Genomic DNA, 20,634 nt, shown 5'->3' with positions numbered 1-20,634 from the left:
TCTTTGGAGGAGGAGGGAATCCCTCCTCTCTTTTCCGCGCGGTCTATCAACAGCTGGAGACGCGCGCTGTAGGCCGCGAGCGCCTCCCCCTGGAGTTGTCTAGTGCAATGCAATTGGTGTAGGAGCATCGCCCCACTCTCCAGGGTCCCATAGAAACCCTCCAGCTTTGAAACAATGCCGGAGACCGTCGTCTCCGGAGGCAGGTTAAGGACCATTTGCCCCGCCTCCCCCCTCAACGACCGCCTGACCAACCTATTAAGGGCGTCAGGGGGGGCACGTTTCGTCCTGCTCGAGGCATTCCACCTCGTATTTCCATAATTCGAACGAAACTTCGCCCCCCTTCGGCTTTGGATCTCCGCTAAAAAAGGACAATTTGTAGGGGTTTTGCACCACAACATGTGGTTTTTGTTCAGGGACCCTGGGTTCCGAAATATTTAAAGAAAGGCAGGTGCGGGGCATGCATACTATTTCAATTTTCCTCCCCAAAAATGTCGTTTCGTTCAATTCTCTAGCCTTAGCCGCCTCCTCAGCTGTCTTGAAGCCACAGTAAGCTGTGCCAGTGGGCTCACCGGTAAGGGAGTCCCTCCCTAGTTTTATATATGTCAAAGGGCCCACACCCTCAAAAAACTTCCTCAATTCCTCGTCTTTCGTATCTGGTTTTAAATGTTTGACTAAAATCAAACAGTCTCCTGCCAATGAAGCCATGATATTAAAATTAAGTCCTAATGTAACAACAAAGCAGCAAAAAATCAATCCACAACCTCCAAATAATCTGAATACAACTGCGACTCAAATTACACAAATATCAAAATTAACCACATGAACAAAAACATAATATGATAGGCCTACTATGATACCATTTATCCACTACTGCATAATCCCATCTGCTTATACCAAGCACCAACAACGCCTACTCACCCTAGGCGTACAACAAAACAACTTGATCCGTTGTCTTACATAATTGTGACCCGGACTCAAGCAAAATAGAGCACTGGGGCAGGTGATCGGCGGGAAGAGGTGTGCGGTGCGATGGCGCGGGTAATTTTCTTGAAAAGCTGCCAGAACGCATTTCATGACACACTGTGCGTATTCGCGAGTCGCCGGCTGGGTAAGTAAAGGAATACAAATTGGGATCCCCAGCAAGGTCAAGTAAAATGAAACAAAGTCATAATATTCCAAAGTGGCGCAATAGTGCAGCGCATCGCTAAGCGCTTCCACGCTGCGGCTTGGTCTAATGTAAAATCGCGTGACTAGATGTCGGAGGATACCCTGCGGTACCTGCAAATACCCGCAAAGATAAATGAAATCTTCAATCGGTATGTTTGTCTGGGATCGAGTCAAGGGCAGGCGCAGAGAATACCTATAGAAAATCCTAAAAGCGTCTCGGGGCCTGCGAATCTCTTCCGGTAGTATCAATAAGTGGATCAGCTTGTTACCCCACCCTCGATCTCGGATAGAGGCGAAATACCCCGAATTTGCAGCTAGCTTTCGGATATCCCCCCAGGGTATTGAAATTCCCCTGCTGCTCTCGTCCATGCAAAGAAAATATTGACAAATCAATGCAAATTTTGTGCCAAAAAAAAAACTGGAACACGCACACAAATCACAAAATATAATGGACGGTATCCGCTAAAAACAATTTATACCACAAAATTAATGAATACTAAAACCCTATTACGTCATGTGAATCCCCGCGACAACAAGCAGGACGATTAACAACACCAACAAAGCCATAGCAGCCAACATCATTAGCCACCAATGTTTAACAAAAAAATCCCTGCAAACTTCAGCATCCATCTTTAAAAGCATCAACCAATCTCACTGTATGAAAAAATGCTTGATTAGAACCCTACCTGCTGTGCCTCCTAAATATTTGCTTTAGCTTTCCTAACCACTGTACAATACTTAATGATAATCAGCTTCTGTGTATAAGCTGACATTGAATAATCACTTCAACATCGCAATTCTCAACAACAACCAAATTGCCAGCGACTATTAAACAAAGAGGAGATTTTTGTTCTAATGCATCACTTTGCATTATTTATAATTAATTAAAATTTATCCAAAAACATCGTGCTGATAACGCTGCAAAAGGGAGTGAGTTCTATCTAACCCTCTACTCTCCCGCCCCAGTTCACCGCCCTGGGCTGGGGCTACCAGCGGCAGGGGATGGCTGGGCTCGCGCCCGGTCTGTAAGGCGCGAGGGGATTTGGTTAGTGCACTCGGACTTATCGACACACCTGCCACGTCATCAGCAATATTAATTAAGTTAAATTAAGGACAAAAATTAAACAAAAATTACATCAAATTCATAAATTTACTTTGGTATTTATTTAAGGGGAAAATCTCCTCTTGTTAAATCACTTTAAACCCACAGTTGCTCGGCAATTCAACATTTTGATACAATATAACCAAGCATGCGCATAATTCAATCTCGGTTATTTTTTACTTACATGGCTTCGGGTGCAAGTGCAAAAAGGGGGGGGGGGTTAATAGGGAGAGGGAAATTGTCCGCGGAATGCTGCAGTTGTTATGGAAGCCCTTCCTTCTCTCAGTCCCAGTCGCCGACGTTACCCGGAGCTCCGTCGGTGGCTGCCGTCGTCGCTCCGGCCCGAATCGCGTTCGTCGCACCTGCGGCTGGTCTCCGGCTGCGCCTCACTTCCTTCTGGTTCTCCTCAAAACATTAGTGGGCCTCGGGGGTGGGGTTTGTGCACAAGTTACAATCTTTTTTTTCCGCTTGTTACATGGCAACTCTTCGGACAGTGGCACGGACGGCGTTCCCCACGTCAGAAGTAAAGTTCGGCCCACGGCTCTCTCTCCATTAACAACGTTCAACGTTCACCAACGTTCAAAAATTTGATGCCAACGGGCTACATCTTCACTAAGATTCAATCTATCTGGCAAAGTTCTCTCCACATTGTGTCCGGAAATTTCTCTCTAAGTGTGTACCAAATTCTCCTGAAATCTCTCGATGAAAAATCTCTCGATAAAATCTGTCTTCTGAAATCTGTCTTCTGAAATCTGAAATCTCAAAATCTCAAAATCTGTAATCTGTCTTCTCCCTACAATACATGCCCTTTTAAACTAACCCTTAAATCCCTCCTACAATTTCATTATCCAATCATTTTAATTAATTTCCCACACCTGAATTATTGACAACCCTCTTTCGACCAATCCGCTTACCTGTCCCCGACTTGACCCTCTCCTCTCACCTGCGTAACCTACCTGCGTCTCGAACCCAACCTGACACTCTCCCTTCCTCCTAATATTTATAAAACAAAACCCAGCTTCGCTACGAGCCCTTTAACTTACTCCTCCAGCAGGATTCCCGATTTAACTCACACTACCACAATATTCTCGTTAAACACTTCAACTCCTTGTCAAACATATACTCCTAACATCCTGCCGGTCCTATCTATTTCTTTGTCCTTTAAAAATCACCTGATGTCTATCAAATGTCCTTCTTCTTTATTCCCTTTGTCTGATTCCCTACACTGTCCTACCATGCCCTAAGCCCGCTGTCTGAACCTTATTCCTTCCCTTTTATTCCCTTTATTCTTTCACCCTGTGCTTTGCCCTATCTACTTCATGACCCTCTAATTTCTTATCAGTCCCTTTATAATGCCCATCCTATTCGGGAGCCCCCCCATTTTTCAGCTCGTTACATCTATATATATATATATATATATATATATATATATATAGTCGAGACAATGAAATGATGACAAAAGACGTCGCAAGAAGCCGGCTGGTGGGAAGCTTTCGACCATGTCGACCTTGGTCTTCTTCAGCTTTATCATCTGCTATTCAAGCAGAGTAACTTGGGTGTCTTGTGGCTGTCATCATTACATCGTCTCGACTATAATTCTTCCTAAGATGACAGAGGCGTACGGTATGAGTATCAGCATCATCGCACAGTATATAATATATATATAATATTCATATTTGTTCTTGTTTTTATTAGAAGTATTTATTTACTTTAAAATCAAGACGTGTTGAGCTATAGGGATATACAGATCTATAGGTGTCGCGAATAAATAAAAGCGCACAGCAAACAGTAACTTACGTCTTACCGGCACACATTAATATTTTACGTGCTCAGATCCCCCTGTCATCACCGATGCAAGACGTGTTCTTCAGTATGGTGACCAGGCGATCCTGAGGTGTCAATATGAAGAGGCGATTTATATAGTTCAGTGGAAGAAGGGGAGGACCAAAGACGATTCAGAGGTGCTGGTTCAAATTGTATTGGACCGGGACAGTAACCGGACTCAGCGAGAGTTTCCTCCGCGCTACCAGGGTTGGTACAACATGACCGATAACTTCTCTCTTGTCATCAACTCAACAAGGATACAGGATGGAGGAAGGTACTTTTGTCTTGTGTCAGATCTGGCAACCGGTATACCTGTCTCAAACTCGACGTATGTTGACGTTGTTGGTAAGTACATTCTTGCATTTTGTGATGACGATTGAGAATAATTAATATGATAATGATACATTTATAAAGATGACACAATCAATGTCCCAGAATGTATTTGTTCTACACTGTGGCTAAAGGCGATATTATAGTGAACCAACAGAGTTAAACGATGGGCGTAATTTGGACCCGACGTTTCCTCTCAAGGTAACTTTTCCACATGAGTATACATTCGTCAATGATTCAAAATGTCTCATAATAGGATCGTTTTGGTGTTAAGTGTGGGAATTAGGCATGGATATAATAGGAAAAGCCGTCCTCAGACTAATTTTACAAACATTTGACTACTAGGACTCTCTCACAACGCTTTGATCCTACGACAAGACTTTAGCACATCGTGCCAGATTTCTATCTCCATAGGTGTTTTCATATGGATTCCTACCTCTGCATGCTTTAGGCTGAATCAGTGCCGGATGAAAAATTAAGCAAAAACAAGCCCAGCAAAATTGCCACTACATTCAGCCTCTAAGTAGGTAGAGAATACAGTAAATTGCACTTCCTAGCCCCTGGATAATAGTTTGTCAATACAATTTTAGCTTAATGTGATAATTTCGTGTAGCTTTAAATCTTTCCCGTGATAAAAACATTAGAAAATCGAATAGTCATATCGCTCCCGTTCTGAATTCTGCAATTTTCAATCGACGACTTTACGGTATAGGCCCTACGTAATCATTCTTACACATATCTTTTCTTTTGAATAATCAAAAACTTGGCAAAATATTTACTTACAATGCAATATTGTTTTTGCTTGATTTGGACCTGAGCTTTAGTGAAAGAATGCGGATAAACAAAAGTGGAAAATGGAAAACCCTGACTGAACGTTTCAAGGAAAGTGACATGACCTGTATTTATTAACTATAGGTGTGCCTATATATCTCTATGTTATTGTGTGTTTGAGTGCGATGACCTCACGAGAAAAGAAAACAAGACATAACTTTCTTTTTCTTACCTTTCTTATCACATCGTTTGAATACCCTTACCCTAGCTCGCGTGTAGTGAACGAAACCGTGACACCATGTATATGATGCATTTCTATTTATTTGAATTATGTATATATTCACGGTATATGGCTCTGAAGTGATATCATTTCTTTTCGTGGAGACGAGATGTTTACATGGTATTACTACCATTACATTTTGCTATTATTTGAAATGTTATAACCGCAACATTGACGGAGGTGTTAACTTTTGTGTCCTACGTGCAGCCACACCCAAAGAAGCATTTCCGGAAATCAATACCTGCATGCCGATCAGTACAAATGGATCAGTGCAAACTTGCGAAATCTGTGAGGACAGAAACACGACAATAACTCTCACATGCACTGTGACGGGGTACTATCCCGACATCAGCTTGTCATTCAGCGATGCCTCAAACATGACAAGCATGACTAAAAGAAATACCTCTAACGATTCGGAAGGACTACTCACCCAGGTTGTTACAATAGAACTGTTTGTAGGAACCGAGGAGATGTGTGGTACCTCGTTGGTGAGAGCCAACCCGGTTACATGCACAGCTAGCGGGCTACCTTTCGGAACCACGAGAACAACGCAGGGTGTGTTTACGCCTACAGAGACTAAAGGAAACCAGACGGATAGAAATGACCCTGTAGCCATATGTGTTCAAGACAGCAGCACATGTAGACGTGAGTATAGAAATATATGTTTTTTGGTGTCGTTCATATGGATTTGAAGCATTTGTGCCATCACTTTGGCTGAGAAAATCACGTCCAGCTATATCTCTTATCTTTGACCAAAGAAGAACGACCTACGACATTGCGTTCCGTTATTTTAGTGAACTTCAAAATTTAATAATAACAACTAATAGACTCCTGCGTTTGCAGAACATCAAACGTGTCAAAAGCATAGACTATAATCCTGTCTCATGGTGCGTTTATCAACTCACTTCCGACGCAGAATATAGGTGAAGAAACAACATTCAGGGAGGTTTTGGCAATTAGGCGCCGTCTAATATATCAAAAAGGTGAATGACGTAAGCACGCATAGTTTGATACTCATAATCTCGCTCCGCCTTTCTTATACAATACCTTAATCACGACCAAGCAGCCTATAACATGATTTACTTTTAAATTTAGTTTTGTTGTTGTTGTTTCCATGAAAATCAAGATGTGATAAAATATAGGGATAGAATTACGTAAAGAAGTCAGGAATGATCAAAGAGCACAAGGACCGCACCTTCCATATTATGTCTTAAAGACAAACGGGAATATTTTACGTACTCAGATCCACCAGTCATCACCGATGATAGACGTGTTCTTCAGTATGGTAAAAGGGAGAACCTGACGTGTCAATATGAGAAGCCGGCTTGTGCAATCTACTGGATGAAAGGAGATACCTGTGCAGATGCAGAGCAGCTGATCGAACTTAACCTCCACCATGAGACAAGTCAGAGGAAAGGTCCTGGGTACGACCAGGGTTGGTACAACATATCCGAAGACTACTCCCTCGTCATCAACTCAACAAGGAAACAGGATAGAGGGAGGTACTTTTGTGTTGTTTCAGATCGAGCAACTGGTAGACGTCTCGTCAACTCGACGTATGTTGACGTTGTAGGTAAGTCCGTTCTTTTGTGTTTATTATTATGATGACCTTTGAAAACGACTGATATGAAAACGATGTATTTACAGCGAGGATACCATCATTGCCCCGGATTAACATGATACCACTTCCACGCAATGACGAATGAGACGTGGCGAGTCAACGGATTCAACAGACGCCATTTGGAGCCCATGTTTCCTATTAAAGGGATGGTACAGTATTGGTGGAGATGAGAAATGGGCTTTTAACTTTTTGCAAGATATCAAGACAACACTTATGATATAGTACAGAGCATACCATTTTAAGAGGAATTCAAAGTTTATTTGATAAAAATTGGGTTTGGAATGACTGAAACATCCAAAAACAAAGTAAAACAAAGCGATCGTAATAAAGTGTGGGTCCAACACTTTATTAGAATCACTCTTTTTTGGATATCTCAGCCATTTCAAAACAAATGTTCATCAAATAAACGTTGAATTCCTCATAGAATTACATGCTCTTTCATATTTCATAAGAGGTTTCTCACTATCTCACCAAAAAATGTTAGAAACCTGAAATTAGGTCTCAACCAAAACTGTACAATCCCTTTAAGGAAACTTATCTACACCATTATTCGTCCGTTCATGATTTTAATTTTTTTTTAATAGGACTGTTTTGGGTGCCAGGCGAAGGACTTAGGTATGAAATTGATGAACCTCAGACTAATTTTCCACAGCTTTTGACTACTAAAACCCATTAACAACACTTTGATCATACAAAGTGACTTAAAGGGACTGTACAGTAGGCCTACTGGGTGAGGAGGGGAGGATTCAGGTCTATAACATTCCTAAGTGAGATAATGAGAAACCTCTTATGAAATATGAAAGAGCATGTTATTTTAAGAAGGATTCAATGTTTATTTGATGAAAATTGGTTTTCAAATGGCTGAGATATAAAAAAAAAGCGATAATAATGAAAGGCGACAGGCCACACTTTTTATTAGGATCTCTTTGTTTCACCTTGTTTTTGGAGATCTCAGTCATTTCAAAACCGATTTTCATCAAATAAACTTTCAATTCCTTTTAGAATTGTATGCTCTTTGACATCTCATAGAGTGGTTTCTGAATATCTCGCAAGAACATTAAAACGTAAATCCCTACCTCAACCAGAACTGTACAGTCCCTTTAACACATTTAATTCTCGTACGTGTTGTGAACTGAACCGTGCTGTCATTGTATTTGGTTTCTTTCCATTTAAGGCTATATAAAGTATATTATACTGAAGGATGGATCCCACTCAGGTACTATCATCAGTTGTTATAACCTTACCGTTGACTAAGGTGTCTATGTATGTGTTCTATTGATTTTGCAGTGTTCATACCCACGACTTCAGGAAACCAGACGAATGCAAACAACATCGTTACAACACCTGCCCCGGACGCGGACAGACGTGAGTATTAATAATCATCATACTGAGGAGTTGTTCACAACACGTACTGGAAGTGATAGAGCCAGGGCTTTGGCTGAGAGAGTTAGTACGTCCTTTTATCTTTGTGACCTTATAGCGAATGTAAAACAACCTACGGCAATTGGTATCGCTATCGGTAGCAGAGTGGTAGGGACTTTTAAAGCTCGAGATTCCGTTTATATAATACTTATTGATAGGGAGATGGTGGATCTATCACCGTCGCTCTCTTTGCTGTGTCATTCGGTTGTTTGTTTTTTTTTTCAACTATTTGTTTCAAGTGCAAATTCCCATCTGTCACGGTATTAAAACTTTATTTTGTTGACATGCTATGTTAAGTTATAATACTTGCAGCAAATCAAAAGAACAGATATTTCATATTGAAATAGGAAATGTCTAGATAAAACGGTCATTTCTCCAAACTGTGATATCTGCTAAAATAGTTAAGCACATGTAAATAACATAAGATGTTCCATAAAATGCATCATATCGTAGTGATTATACACTAACGACTTTCTGCGTAGGAATGCTCATACTTTAACGCATTTTTATCAACAAATATTACAAATCTGTTGGAATTCAGTTGAAAGTTATTGCATCATCGTAGTAATGGCCAATATGGATGCATAGAAATGTGATTGCATATTGCACCTTATTTCTGAATGCATTTTTGTCAACATACAATGAACATTCATTGTCCCCTTAGTTATCAGGACCCCGTTTCATAAAACTTGCTATCAGTGACAAGTTGTCACAGTTGTTATAAACATATATTATGTATTATTATGTACATATTTTCAGCAGCAGCAGAGTAGTAAGAGGCCGTATTGCTAATAATTATATTCCACAGTTGCTACGGTTTACGTCATCGTGATACCAGTCGTGCTATTCGCAATCGTTATCATCATCATGGCAATTGTAGGAATTCTTTACAAGAGAAATAAGAAGAAAAAGAAAGAAGGTGAGGGAGAAAGATTTGCGGTGACACCATGTGTATGTAGTCCTTAACCGGATCGTTGTTTGGCAGAAGAGCCTAGAAAGAGGAGAAATGAAGAGGGAAGCGACATATGGGGGTTGTGAGGAGGGCAAAAAGTGAAGAGTGGGGGACAGTAATGGGCTAGCAGTTGAAGTTGCACTAGTGGAGACGGTAGAGAAAGGAACAGAGAGAGTGGTAAGGAAGGATAGTGTGAGAATCAAGTAAGATGTTCGTACATCGTTAGAAGGGGAAAGATGAAATAGAAGGAAAGAGGAAGAGGAAGGAGTTGAATGTTGGAGAATCATGGAGATAGGGGAGAGAAGTGAAGATTTATGAAACCAAGAGGAGAACGAAGTCGGTGAACAGTGTGGCTGTAGAATGCGGAGTCAATGGAGAAAGAACGAATAATCTCTCGAAGGAAGGGTAAGTAGAGGAGAGATGAGAATATGTTGAGAGAAGGGAGAGAGAGAGAGGGGAACAAAGAAAAAAAGAAGGAGAAAAAGAACGATTTGATATTCAAGACGTATATAAGAGGGAGCTAGTGTGGATCCTAGAAATAAATGCTGCGGAGGAGAAAAGATATAAAATGGAGAGGAAAATTGATGACAGTTAAATCCTGAAAAGGTTCCTGTGGGAGTAATGCAAAAATGAGAAATTAAAATAAGGTTAAAGTGTAGACCTGAAGAGAGAATAACCTGTAAGAAATGTGTATGTAGTCCTTAACCGGATCGTTGTTTGGCAGAAGAGCCGAGAAAGAGGAGAAATGAAGAGGGAAGTTGGGGTTGTGAGGAGGACAACACAACGTGTTATCCCTTGGGCTTAATTTATTTCAGACTCCGTGCCTCTTCCAGCAGATGTCCCATCCTCTTCGGGCAACCCAAAATTCACAGAAGGTAAGTCCACCATATATTTTTCTTCACATTTTACTTCATTGTGTGTGTTGTTGCAAAATCGTAACACGTGATTTTACCGACAAAAAGATCTCTGATGACGTGGACAGTTTTCTGTCAATTTTAAAACGCCATATATGGAAAATCTGTTAATCCCAACTGTTCGCTCAACATAAGCACAAAACCCAGATAATATTCACTTCGGAGATGTGTGTCTTTCTCTTAAGTCTACGGAAACATTCCTGAAAACAAAACTTTACAAATAAGATCAAATTATGTCTACTCTTTCTCAAGAGACTGGATGTAGTTCATACTTGATTTTTGTTTTGGTTTATTTTGTTTGTTTTTTACTGACGATACGAGTAGAAGGGTTAACCCTATAAAGCCCAAGGGGGGCACATTGTGCCCCCCCCCCTTCCAGATTTTCATTTGCCACTCCTTCGCCCTTTATCCGATTTCAACCAAATTTGGTGACTTTTCGTAAGATCTTATTGCGAACATTTTGATATATAATTTAGCTATATTTGATGTTGCTGGTTGCCATGGTAACCATAAACTGACAACCATGTCAGTCAGATTGTGCATCTTTTTTCTGTTCCCATTTTATTTAACAGCATTACAGTGGATGAAATGGGTGTTTCTTAGCTGAAATTTGTTGAAGGAGCAAAATTTGAAGTAATTATGGTCCTGGAAAGTTTTTCTTATTATTTTCTTTGTTTTTATGAGACAAAGGCATAAAACAATAGATATAATAGAGATAATTGAAAAAGAAACCAATATTTTCTAAAGATTGCCCTTCTATTTTGTGTTATTTTGATTCCCTCACCCAAGTTATGCCTCTAATATCATTAGTTTATCATATTATCAATTTGCAATATTGAAATTCCACTATTATGCAAATATGAAGTGTCATAACTATACATGTACCCATCCGAAACATTTCATCTCAGGTCTCATAATGTATTATTATGTTGACATGAATAGCGCCCCCATGTGGTGACCTTGAGAAATTTCAACTGTAACAAATCATAAGATTCCACTTGCTTATTATTTGTGACAAATATGAAAATGATTGGTCTATAATAAGACATATATAATGGGGATAAAGAAATTATACAGAAAAATCATGTTTTTAGCATATTTCCTATGTATTTCTATGCGCATGGACGTTAAGGCTCTGTGATCGCATGGAGCACGATCCGCCATTACTACACTGCAAAAAGTCCGGTGTTAAATATGAAACACCGAGCTGGTGTTAAATTTCCGGTGCTCATTCATGGTGTTAGATTAACACCTCCGGGTGTCATTTCAAAATTTGAAATTGTTTTTTGAATAGTTTCTTAGTTACTGCACTTCTTGTTAATTTTGAACTTCAACAAGGCGATAAAGAATTTTGCGATAATGTACTTGATTTTTGAAAAAAAAAATGTGTAAACACATTTACACCACTGTAACACCAGTTGGTGTGGTCCCCTATTGAAGCTGGACGGGTGTTATACCATTGAAATTAACACCACCAATATCAAATCAACACCATGCGGTGTCATTATTGAGTTAACTCTAGCGCAGTGTCAAAAATATCACCAGCCACAGTGTCGAATTAACACCACGAAGTGCCAGGTGAACACTTTTTATCACTGTCACAATACATTTTATACACCTGTGGGTGTGGTCCTCTATTGAATTTTGATCGGTGTTAGATTTAACACCCATGGTGTTAACTCTAACACCGATGTTTTTACACTGTGAGAGTGGTAAAACTTCAGTACAGTGCGAATCGCTTGTGTATTAGCAATGTACCGTTGCGTTGACAACCGCGATGAAAATCCACAATTTGAGTGATAATTTGATAATCTCATTCACAAAACCACGCGTAACGCAATATAATTGCTATTTTTAATATAAACTAAAGCTGAATAATTATCTCCTCAGTAGTCATGGTAGTGTATCAATCTTTCATACGCTGAGCGCTGATTGTTCATCGCGGACATTCAAGTGCAGCTACGCAGCTAATTAGCTCTGATTGATCGAGTGGTGAACGCGACTTGGAGATAATTTGTAACCCCGGGGGCGGGAATCAGTGGCATAGCTAGGATTTTTCCAGTAGAGGGCACTGGGGGCCTCGCAATTTTGTAGGGGCACCCTGAACTGCTACTGTGATTATTTTTTTATTCAGCATATATATTTTTTTTTACAGGGGGTCATGGTGGCATACAATTGTTATTATTATTATTATTATTTATTTTATTTTATTTATTTATTTATTTATTTTTTATTTATTATCATTTTTCTGGGGGGGGGGGGGGGCAGGTCCCCCATACCTACAGCCCTGCATGGGGACACTGCCATTACATTTACAAGTCCTGTATAAACAATGCGTGTAAAAGGGGTTGTTTTTCACGGAAGGGCGATGTACGCGCGTATAGTGGAAAGGGTAGCAAATCGCTGAAATCAGAGGAAAAGGCCATACTTTTACAGAAGTAGCTAGGCTACTTGAAAAAAGGTAGCTTCAGAGTGAATTTGGTGTATTCGGAGATCAAAGGATCATTACTTGTACACACACACACGCGCGCGCGCGCGCGCACGGGTGACACAAACATAATGGATACCTAACAAACAAACATAAATACACACACATACACATCTATAACACATCCATAACAAACACAAATAGGCCTACACGCACACACATACACATCCATAACAAACACAAATACACACACACACACACACTTACTGAAGGCCCCCACCTCAATAATTTGAATGGGACATAGTAAATATGCCTGCACACACAAACACACACACACACACACACACACACACACACACAAAGTCCTGAACATATCACACAAATGAATACATGTACTACAGAGCATATATTCTATGCGTTTAATCTTGTCATGGGATATTAATTCTCAAATTATTCGACATACATCATAAATGGCTGTTAGAAAATCTGTAATACAAAATACAGAATTATTTAAAGCCCAAGTACGCACTGGCAATATCGTCTGCATGCACAATAAGTTACTTTGGCAGATGCACTGCGCGTGCATAATGCACTTGCCACTCTCACTTGCCACTCTAGTAATGGCGGCGAGCTCTCCATGCGATCACAGCGATTTAAATGAGTACGCCCTCTAGCGATATGTAAATACAGCTCTATGATATATATATATATATCACTAAATATTCAATATTCGATGGGGTGGTTAAAGAGATGGTATAGTTTTGATTCAGATGGGGCTTCAGGTTAACAACGTTTCTTGATGCTTTTTTTTTTAGATTATGAGAAACCTCTTATGTAATATGAAAGAGCATATAATATAAAAGGTTATGGAAAGGGACCACAAGGGGACGGTACGGGAAGAGGTGTCATCCTCCCACACGACTAGGCATTGGCATATATAGAATTGAAGTTCAACTACCTAAAGCACTTTTTATGATAATCATTATTTTTACATATTGATGAAAGTAAGTCAAAGTACCTCACCACTAACTTATCTTTTACAAAACCACTGCGATTTCCATGCATAATGTGATATAGGTTGTAAACCTAGAGCAACGCCGGATACGGACAGAACTATACCTAACGCAGAGTCTTCCAAAAATTTTAGCCTTTAGTTTGAGCACCTTTCACTATGTGTTTTTTTTTTCAAGAAAAGGAAAACCAAAATCTAAAAGCAGGAAAAAATGAGGAAAGGATATAAGCTTTCTTATCCACTAATCCCCGGTAATATTTTCGTATATCTCAAACTTATGCTATCTTACTTTGGAATAAAAAAAAGTCGAAAGGCGGCAGCTTTACATGCAAACACGCCACTTAATTTTCCTGTTTTGTTTTGTTTTGCTGCCTTCCCAATCATTTTTTTTTTTTTTTTTAATGAGGGGGGATATGACTGCCCATCCCTCCCCCACCCCTCATCTACCCTCCGGATGTACTGCTTCAATCTCGCTTAATGGTGTTTGCATAAATTTACGTCATGATCATTCTCTAATTCACACTTTCTACAGGACTAGATACGTCAGTCTCTCAGAGGCAGCCGCTACTCCAGGACAATGGTAACATTGCTGTGTTCCTCGATGAACTATATCTTTTTGTACATTTGACATTTCCTTTCACCACGCATATCTTTCAAACGTTGTCAGAGAGACGGTCTCCCACTGCATAATTTGTTAACGACTGCACGCGAAAATCATCAGATTTTGCGAAAGCCTTCGCAGCAAAAAATATATTAGGGAGTTTTCGCTACACGACGGGAAGACCGAGAATACGCGGAAGCAATCAGCTGTGACTGGCTGGCTGGCTGGCTGGCTCACTCGCTGCCCAGCATCGGGACCGAACGCTATTTTGGCCGAGTACCGTACTCGTTTTCCCCAGGACGGGACGTTGCTCGGCATTGATCATGCGCAGAAGCAAATTTTGCACACGGCACGCTCAACTCACGGCCGCGTCGTGCTTGCGAAAACTCCCTATTATATGGTGACAACGGATGAACACTGTTATTCCATACACGTACTAATAGAAAGCACGTTGTATGCCGTGACAGATGTATCAACATATGAAGAGTTTGTTCGCAAAAAACGATAAGTCCATTTTTGAAGATTTTGAAGTACGGTCTCTTTCATAAAGTACAAAACAATACCTTTTAAATGATATATCAGTCACTACATATGAAGGTACATTTTTAAAGTTATGGTCAAAAGAAGCAAAATTTTTCGTATTGTTCTCTTTATTTTTCTTGACCATTAATCGCAAATATCTCCATTTGGCAAATATTGTTTTTGCAAACAAACTCTTCATATGCATATTTATATGTATCTTCATATCTAAGAAAATAGTTTTATGCGTGTACGTATGTATGTATGTGTATGTTTACTGAAATGTCATCGAAGAACAGAGAACGATCTGTTGTTCGATGAAAATCCGTTTTCTTCGTCACTTACCGAACACAATATCTTGCATAGGCTGATTTTTTTTTTAATCTTGAAATATTGTAAATGTAACTTGGTTATGAATACCTCTTTAATTTACAGTTCGACCTCGATTATCCGGCCATGTCGGGACCCCCCAGCTCATCCGGATAAGCGAATTGGCCGGATATTGGAGACACAATATTAATGTATATAGCTCCCGTCTAAGTTGCCGTCCCAGTGCACTGGCAGCTAGGCAAGTAGCGTACCCCGCAACGGTGGTGTAATCTATGCTAGCCTGCGCAAAATTGTAGTCCCTTACTTTTACGATGAATGTGGTGTGAATTTATGTTAGTTCTGTCGGGAATATTTTAGGTAAATCGTGTGAGTTTTGTAGAAATTTTAATTGAGTTTAAAGTCACTGTTTTGTGTTTTTTTTTCTCAATTTTTGGATGAAAAAAAGTCCTTCACTGCGTGAACGCGTCCGGATAATAGAGATTTCCAGATAAAAGGAAGCCGGATAATCGAGGTCGAACTGTAAATGGAAGTTATGAGTATTAGTCGTAAGTATCTTCTTCCTCTGATTTTGAGCTGAAGTAAACAATTATGTTAGTTTATTTTCTTTTACTAACATTTCAAATTTGTGATGCACGTAAGCATATTATATGAATCTAAACAAACGCGATAAAAAACATAATCCTAAGAGAAACTCCATTTTCATTCTGTGAAATATTCGTGTTGCGTTACAGTAAAACTCAGAGCAAACAATAATTCATTTTTCAGGACCTCTGTATGCACACACTTCAATCAATTTGTTTTTCTTCATAAAAGAACAAGAACAGGAGATTGACTGTATTGCACTTCTTTGTCAATCTGCAGGTCACGTGGTTTCGTTCGTAGAACTCTGGCACCTGGTATCAGGAATAAAACCAGATAAAACTGATTCCCTTGCGAATGCAATAAAGGAACTCAGCAATCTCCCTAGAAGTGCTAAAGTGATGCATGGAATGAGTACTTCAGAATCGCTGTATTATCTGTTGTGTAAGTGGAAGGATGGATACAAAGGACAGAATCAGCTTGAAGACCTCTTCCAGTGTCTGAGGGATCACGGTCTTGAGGATGAGGTTGAAAGATTAGAAGGTGAAAAAACGATACCTGGCGATAGGATCCTATTTATTCAACAATATTTGGGGAGCTTCTTTTTATTGCTGTAAGGTTATCACATATGCCATGTACACAACCAAAATGAATAATGCTGATTATATTATCTTATTTTCAATAGAAAACGTTGAAATATCCTGATTAAATCATGGTTTTTATTTTGATTGTATTTCATACGTACAGTAATTTTATGATGATTGATTATAAGTACAGCCAGTATTTACAGTAACCATTGGTAACCTAGATAATTTCTTGCATATTTTTGTGTCTCATGCTTTACTACATATTAAATAGCGTGTATATACACAAAAGAATATAAGGTTTGATAAGAAATTCTGCCTCACATTGCTTCAGTGTATTTTAAGCATGTGTTTGGCTAGTGATGCTATTTTTCTTTTTTTTTATCAAGGCTTCAAGAATGATGCTGAGCTGAGGATACCCACCAATACGATTAAAAAGTTGATTCGGAAGATTGGCAACAAAGAAAAAATGAGGAGAATTCTGGAAAATCTTAACACGTTATCTCAACAAACTGATGATTACTTGAAATCGAGATTGAAAAGGACAAGCGTTCGCGTTGCTGTAGCAAGGGATCTTGAAAGTCGGCAAAATACAGCCAATGTGAATCCTTTGGTCCTACTAAACTTGGCAATGGAGAATGCGAAGTGTACCCCTACTGACCGGAAATTTTTCAAAGGTAACGCTGGAAATAAGAGAGCAGCCGATCTTGTTTTCATGCCTCCGCCACGAAGAGGAGCCGAAAGCATTATGTTTTCGGGTTGTTCGTCCGTCCTCCTTCCGTCCGTCCTAGGCTTCCGTCCGTAATCAATTTTGTGAACAGCGTTACTAAAAATCCGTTGGAGGTATCCTAATGAAACAAAGCAAGTATATGTCTGAGTGGGCGAAGTTGTGTCTAGTAACTTTAGGGTGCACATGCTCAAGGTCAAAGGTCAAAAGATCGAGGTCAAATGCTCAATATTTCACTTTCCCCAATATCTATGCAATATCTGATGGTATTTTCCTGAAACTAAGTGTATACATCTACTACCAAATAAAGATTCTGCAGAGAGAGTTTTGGGTCATGAAGTCAAAGGGCAAAGGTCAAGTGAAAATAATAACATTTAACTTTTTCTTCATATCTTACAAATGGCTCAAGGTATCTTCAGGTAACTGAATATATGTGTATGTATTGACTGGCAGTGATTATCTAGGGATTTTTTAGGTCATGAATCAACGGTCAGTGGTCAAAGTCAAGGTCAACTCCTCGAAATTTCACTTTTTCCCTAATATTTATGGAATGCCTGCAGGATTTTTCTTGAAATTTTGTGTATACATTTATTACCCAATAGAGATTCTCTGGGAAGTTTCTTGCCTAAAGATCAAAGGTCAAGTAAAAGTTCTAAATTTCAGTTCTTCCTCCATATCTCGAAAGTGACTCAAGGTATCATCGTGAAACTTACTTCATTTTTATGCATTTTCTACCTGACAGTGATTATCTAGGGAATTTTAGGGGGTCAAAGGCTAGGTTAAAATCTTATTGTTTTAGGATATAATACTGAAAGTAAACTTTTTTCCATACCTTGAAAATTTCTCAATCCTCAAATCCCTAAATACCTGCATTGACTATAATGACAATATAGCCATTCATCCAATTCAACCTATTTCGAGGAAAATGAACATTCAATACATTTGTAACAAACCTGTTATCTTAATATTTCGCATCACACATTGTCCAGACATTGTACTATAGACCGATTAGAAGAACCATGCATTATGGCGGAGGCATACCAGTCGCCATAGCGACATATCTCGTTGTTAATTTGTGTTTTTTTTTGTTGTTTTTTTTTCTTTGTTTCGATAAATTGCCGAAAAAGTAATTTCACAACTGATCATTTTGACATATTGTCATGTATAGCGTCATATTGCCCTTCCATGAGAATAACATTCCTCACCGATTCTCCAGAAGCGGACATTCAGCCGATTACGCTATTTGTGCATGATTGACAAAATAATGAAAATATTCCCTGAAATAGAACACGTCATACAGGGATATACAACGACTTTACGGGCAAACTAGACTTCTCAGTCTCATGCGTCTCAAAGACTAAACGTTGCATAAACTGAATACTGTTCTTCAATATCTCTTTCAGTTCTAGATTGTTCTCTATGCAAAGGAATGGCTTTTTAAAGTCTGCTCAACTTCTGAATTGCTTAATGTGCCAATACAACCATCAAATCTTTACATTGTAACGTTTGTAGGAATCCCGTCTAATTGTTTGAATCAAGAAAGTCTAGAATTATATAAAAACAATACACGTATTCTAGAACAAAAACATGCTATGAGAATAAAATTGAATTTCATTGATTTCTTTTCCTAAAGCTTTAAGGTTTTACGAGAGTACCCAAGCAGAAAAGGGGCAAACTAGGTTAGCATATATATATATATATATATATATATATATATATATATATATATAACATTTTTGTGGTAGAATTTTTTTGTTTAACATTATAATAATCCGTAAGTTAGGGGCGAGAAATGTCACTTCGACTAAATTCAAAGGGAAATAAAATATGGAGACTTCTTCAATACATTTATTGTTGCAAAACTAAATGGAAATGGTGTTGCTGTTCACACTCAGGTATGAAAAATAATGTGAAATTCAAAAGAATAACAATAGATGATATCATATTTCCCAGATTTTGACTTTGAACATTGGAAGCCCGACCAATCTCTGCTGGATGAGGTTGCATCAGGCAAGACGGATATGGAGAGCCAACGGCAGGAACCTGGAACGGCTCATTTTGCCGGTGGAAGCGAGACAGTCACTATTCGCTAAAAAGGCCTTGTTGATGTCAGCATTGACAGCTTATGAATTATCTTCTGCTCTTTCAAAGTTGTCACAATATTTACATATATATATATATATATATATATATATATTTTTTTTAGCGAATTTTTTTTAGCGAATAGTGACTTGAGGGGTGTCAGCGGTTGTATTGAGAATAACCAAGTCCTCCATGAACTTCTCAGTCATGCAAAGGCTAAGAACAAAACTCTTCATGTAACATTCTTCGATCTCCAGGATGCGTTCGGGTCAATAGAGCATGATCTCATTCATTATGTTCTTGAATTCTACTCCTTCCCTATCGAACTCAGAACCTATGTCAAAAACCTGTACTCTAGACTTGACGGGGAGGTACGAGGACCCCAGTGGTCGACCTCTAAGTTTGAGTTTCACAGAGGTGTGTTCCAAGGTGATCCCCTGTCCCCCATTATATTCCTGCTGGTATTTAATCCTATTCTAAATTATCTTCAGTCAGTAGAAGATAAGTTTGGTTACAACATGAACGGAACACGGTATATCAGTGTGCCATTCGCAGATGATTTCAATCTAATCACAGGTCATAAACGTACGCATCAACGTGTGATGAATGAAATTGCTTCTTTAACTGGTAGTATGAATTTAACTCTGAAGCAATCCAAATGCTGTTGTTTTTCGATCTGTTGTGGATCGCCAAGCGATGTTGAGTTTTTGATTAATGGCACTCCAATTCATAACGTGAAAGAAAAATCTGAAAAGTTCTTGGGCTCATTGTTAACATTTTGGATGAAGACTAGCGACGCTTTCATGTTTATCAAAGAGAAACTGTCACATATCTTGAACAATGTTGATGAAAGTCATGTCCGAAATGAATACAAAGTAGCCGTGCTGACCAGATACTCTTTGCCTTCTTTGCGTTATGTCCTTACTGTACACGATATGACAAACACCCAATTATCTATCCTTGACGGAATGGTAACTAAGCAACTAAAACTATGGCTGAAGATACCAACACACGGCGCTACCCCGGCTATTCTCCACAGCCGAGATGGTCTCCAATTCAAAACCATATCTGAGTTGTACAAAGAGTGTCATGTGCTAGCACATGCATCCTCCCGTTTGGGAGCTGACAATAAGGTTCAAAATGCTCTGGATAACAAAGTATCACGGGAGTCAGAATGGTCAAAGAAAATGTCATTATGTAATGCTGCAGTCTGTGAAAGTTATGTACATCAAACACAAGGTGTAACCATTGGAAAGACAAAGACTAAGATCAAAGGGATACTCAAAGAGGAACAGAAAGATTATTGGAGATCTAAAGTCGCTCCTTTGGTCTTTCAGGGTGACTTTCTGAAGTTGGTGGAGTTAGAAAAGGATGACCTTACATGGAGAT

At 39.2% G+C, this 20,634-nt stretch overlaps 1 protein-coding gene across 1 annotated transcript in view; it reads left to right on the top strand.

Annotated features, from left to right (window-relative positions):
- Window positions 1-19,256, top strand: part of LOC140229807 (uncharacterized) — a 35,119-nt gene extending 15,863 nt beyond the window's left edge. Inside the window, exons 3-9 of the mRNA XM_072310040.1 lie at window positions 4,103-4,438; window positions 5,682-6,119; window positions 6,718-7,047; window positions 8,383-8,460; window positions 10,285-10,344; window positions 16,135-16,395; window positions 19,117-19,256. Coding sequence (XP_072166141.1) covers window positions 4,103-4,438; window positions 5,682-6,119; window positions 6,718-7,047; window positions 8,383-8,460; window positions 10,285-10,344; window positions 16,135-16,395; window positions 19,117-19,256 — 1,643 coding nt within the window. The remainder of the gene's footprint in view (window positions 1-4,102; window positions 4,439-5,681; window positions 6,120-6,717; window positions 7,048-8,382; window positions 8,461-10,284; window positions 10,345-16,134; window positions 16,396-19,116) is intronic.
- Window positions 19,257-20,634: the final 1,378 nt, after the last annotated feature.

This window comes from Diadema setosum, chromosome 6 (genome assembly GCF_964275005.1).
Source record: "Diadema setosum chromosome 6, eeDiaSeto1, whole genome shotgun sequence".
Taxonomy (NCBI): Eukaryota; Metazoa; Echinodermata; class Echinoidea; order Diadematoida; family Diadematidae; genus Diadema; species Diadema setosum.
This window is presented reverse-complemented; position numbering and strand designations above follow the sequence as displayed.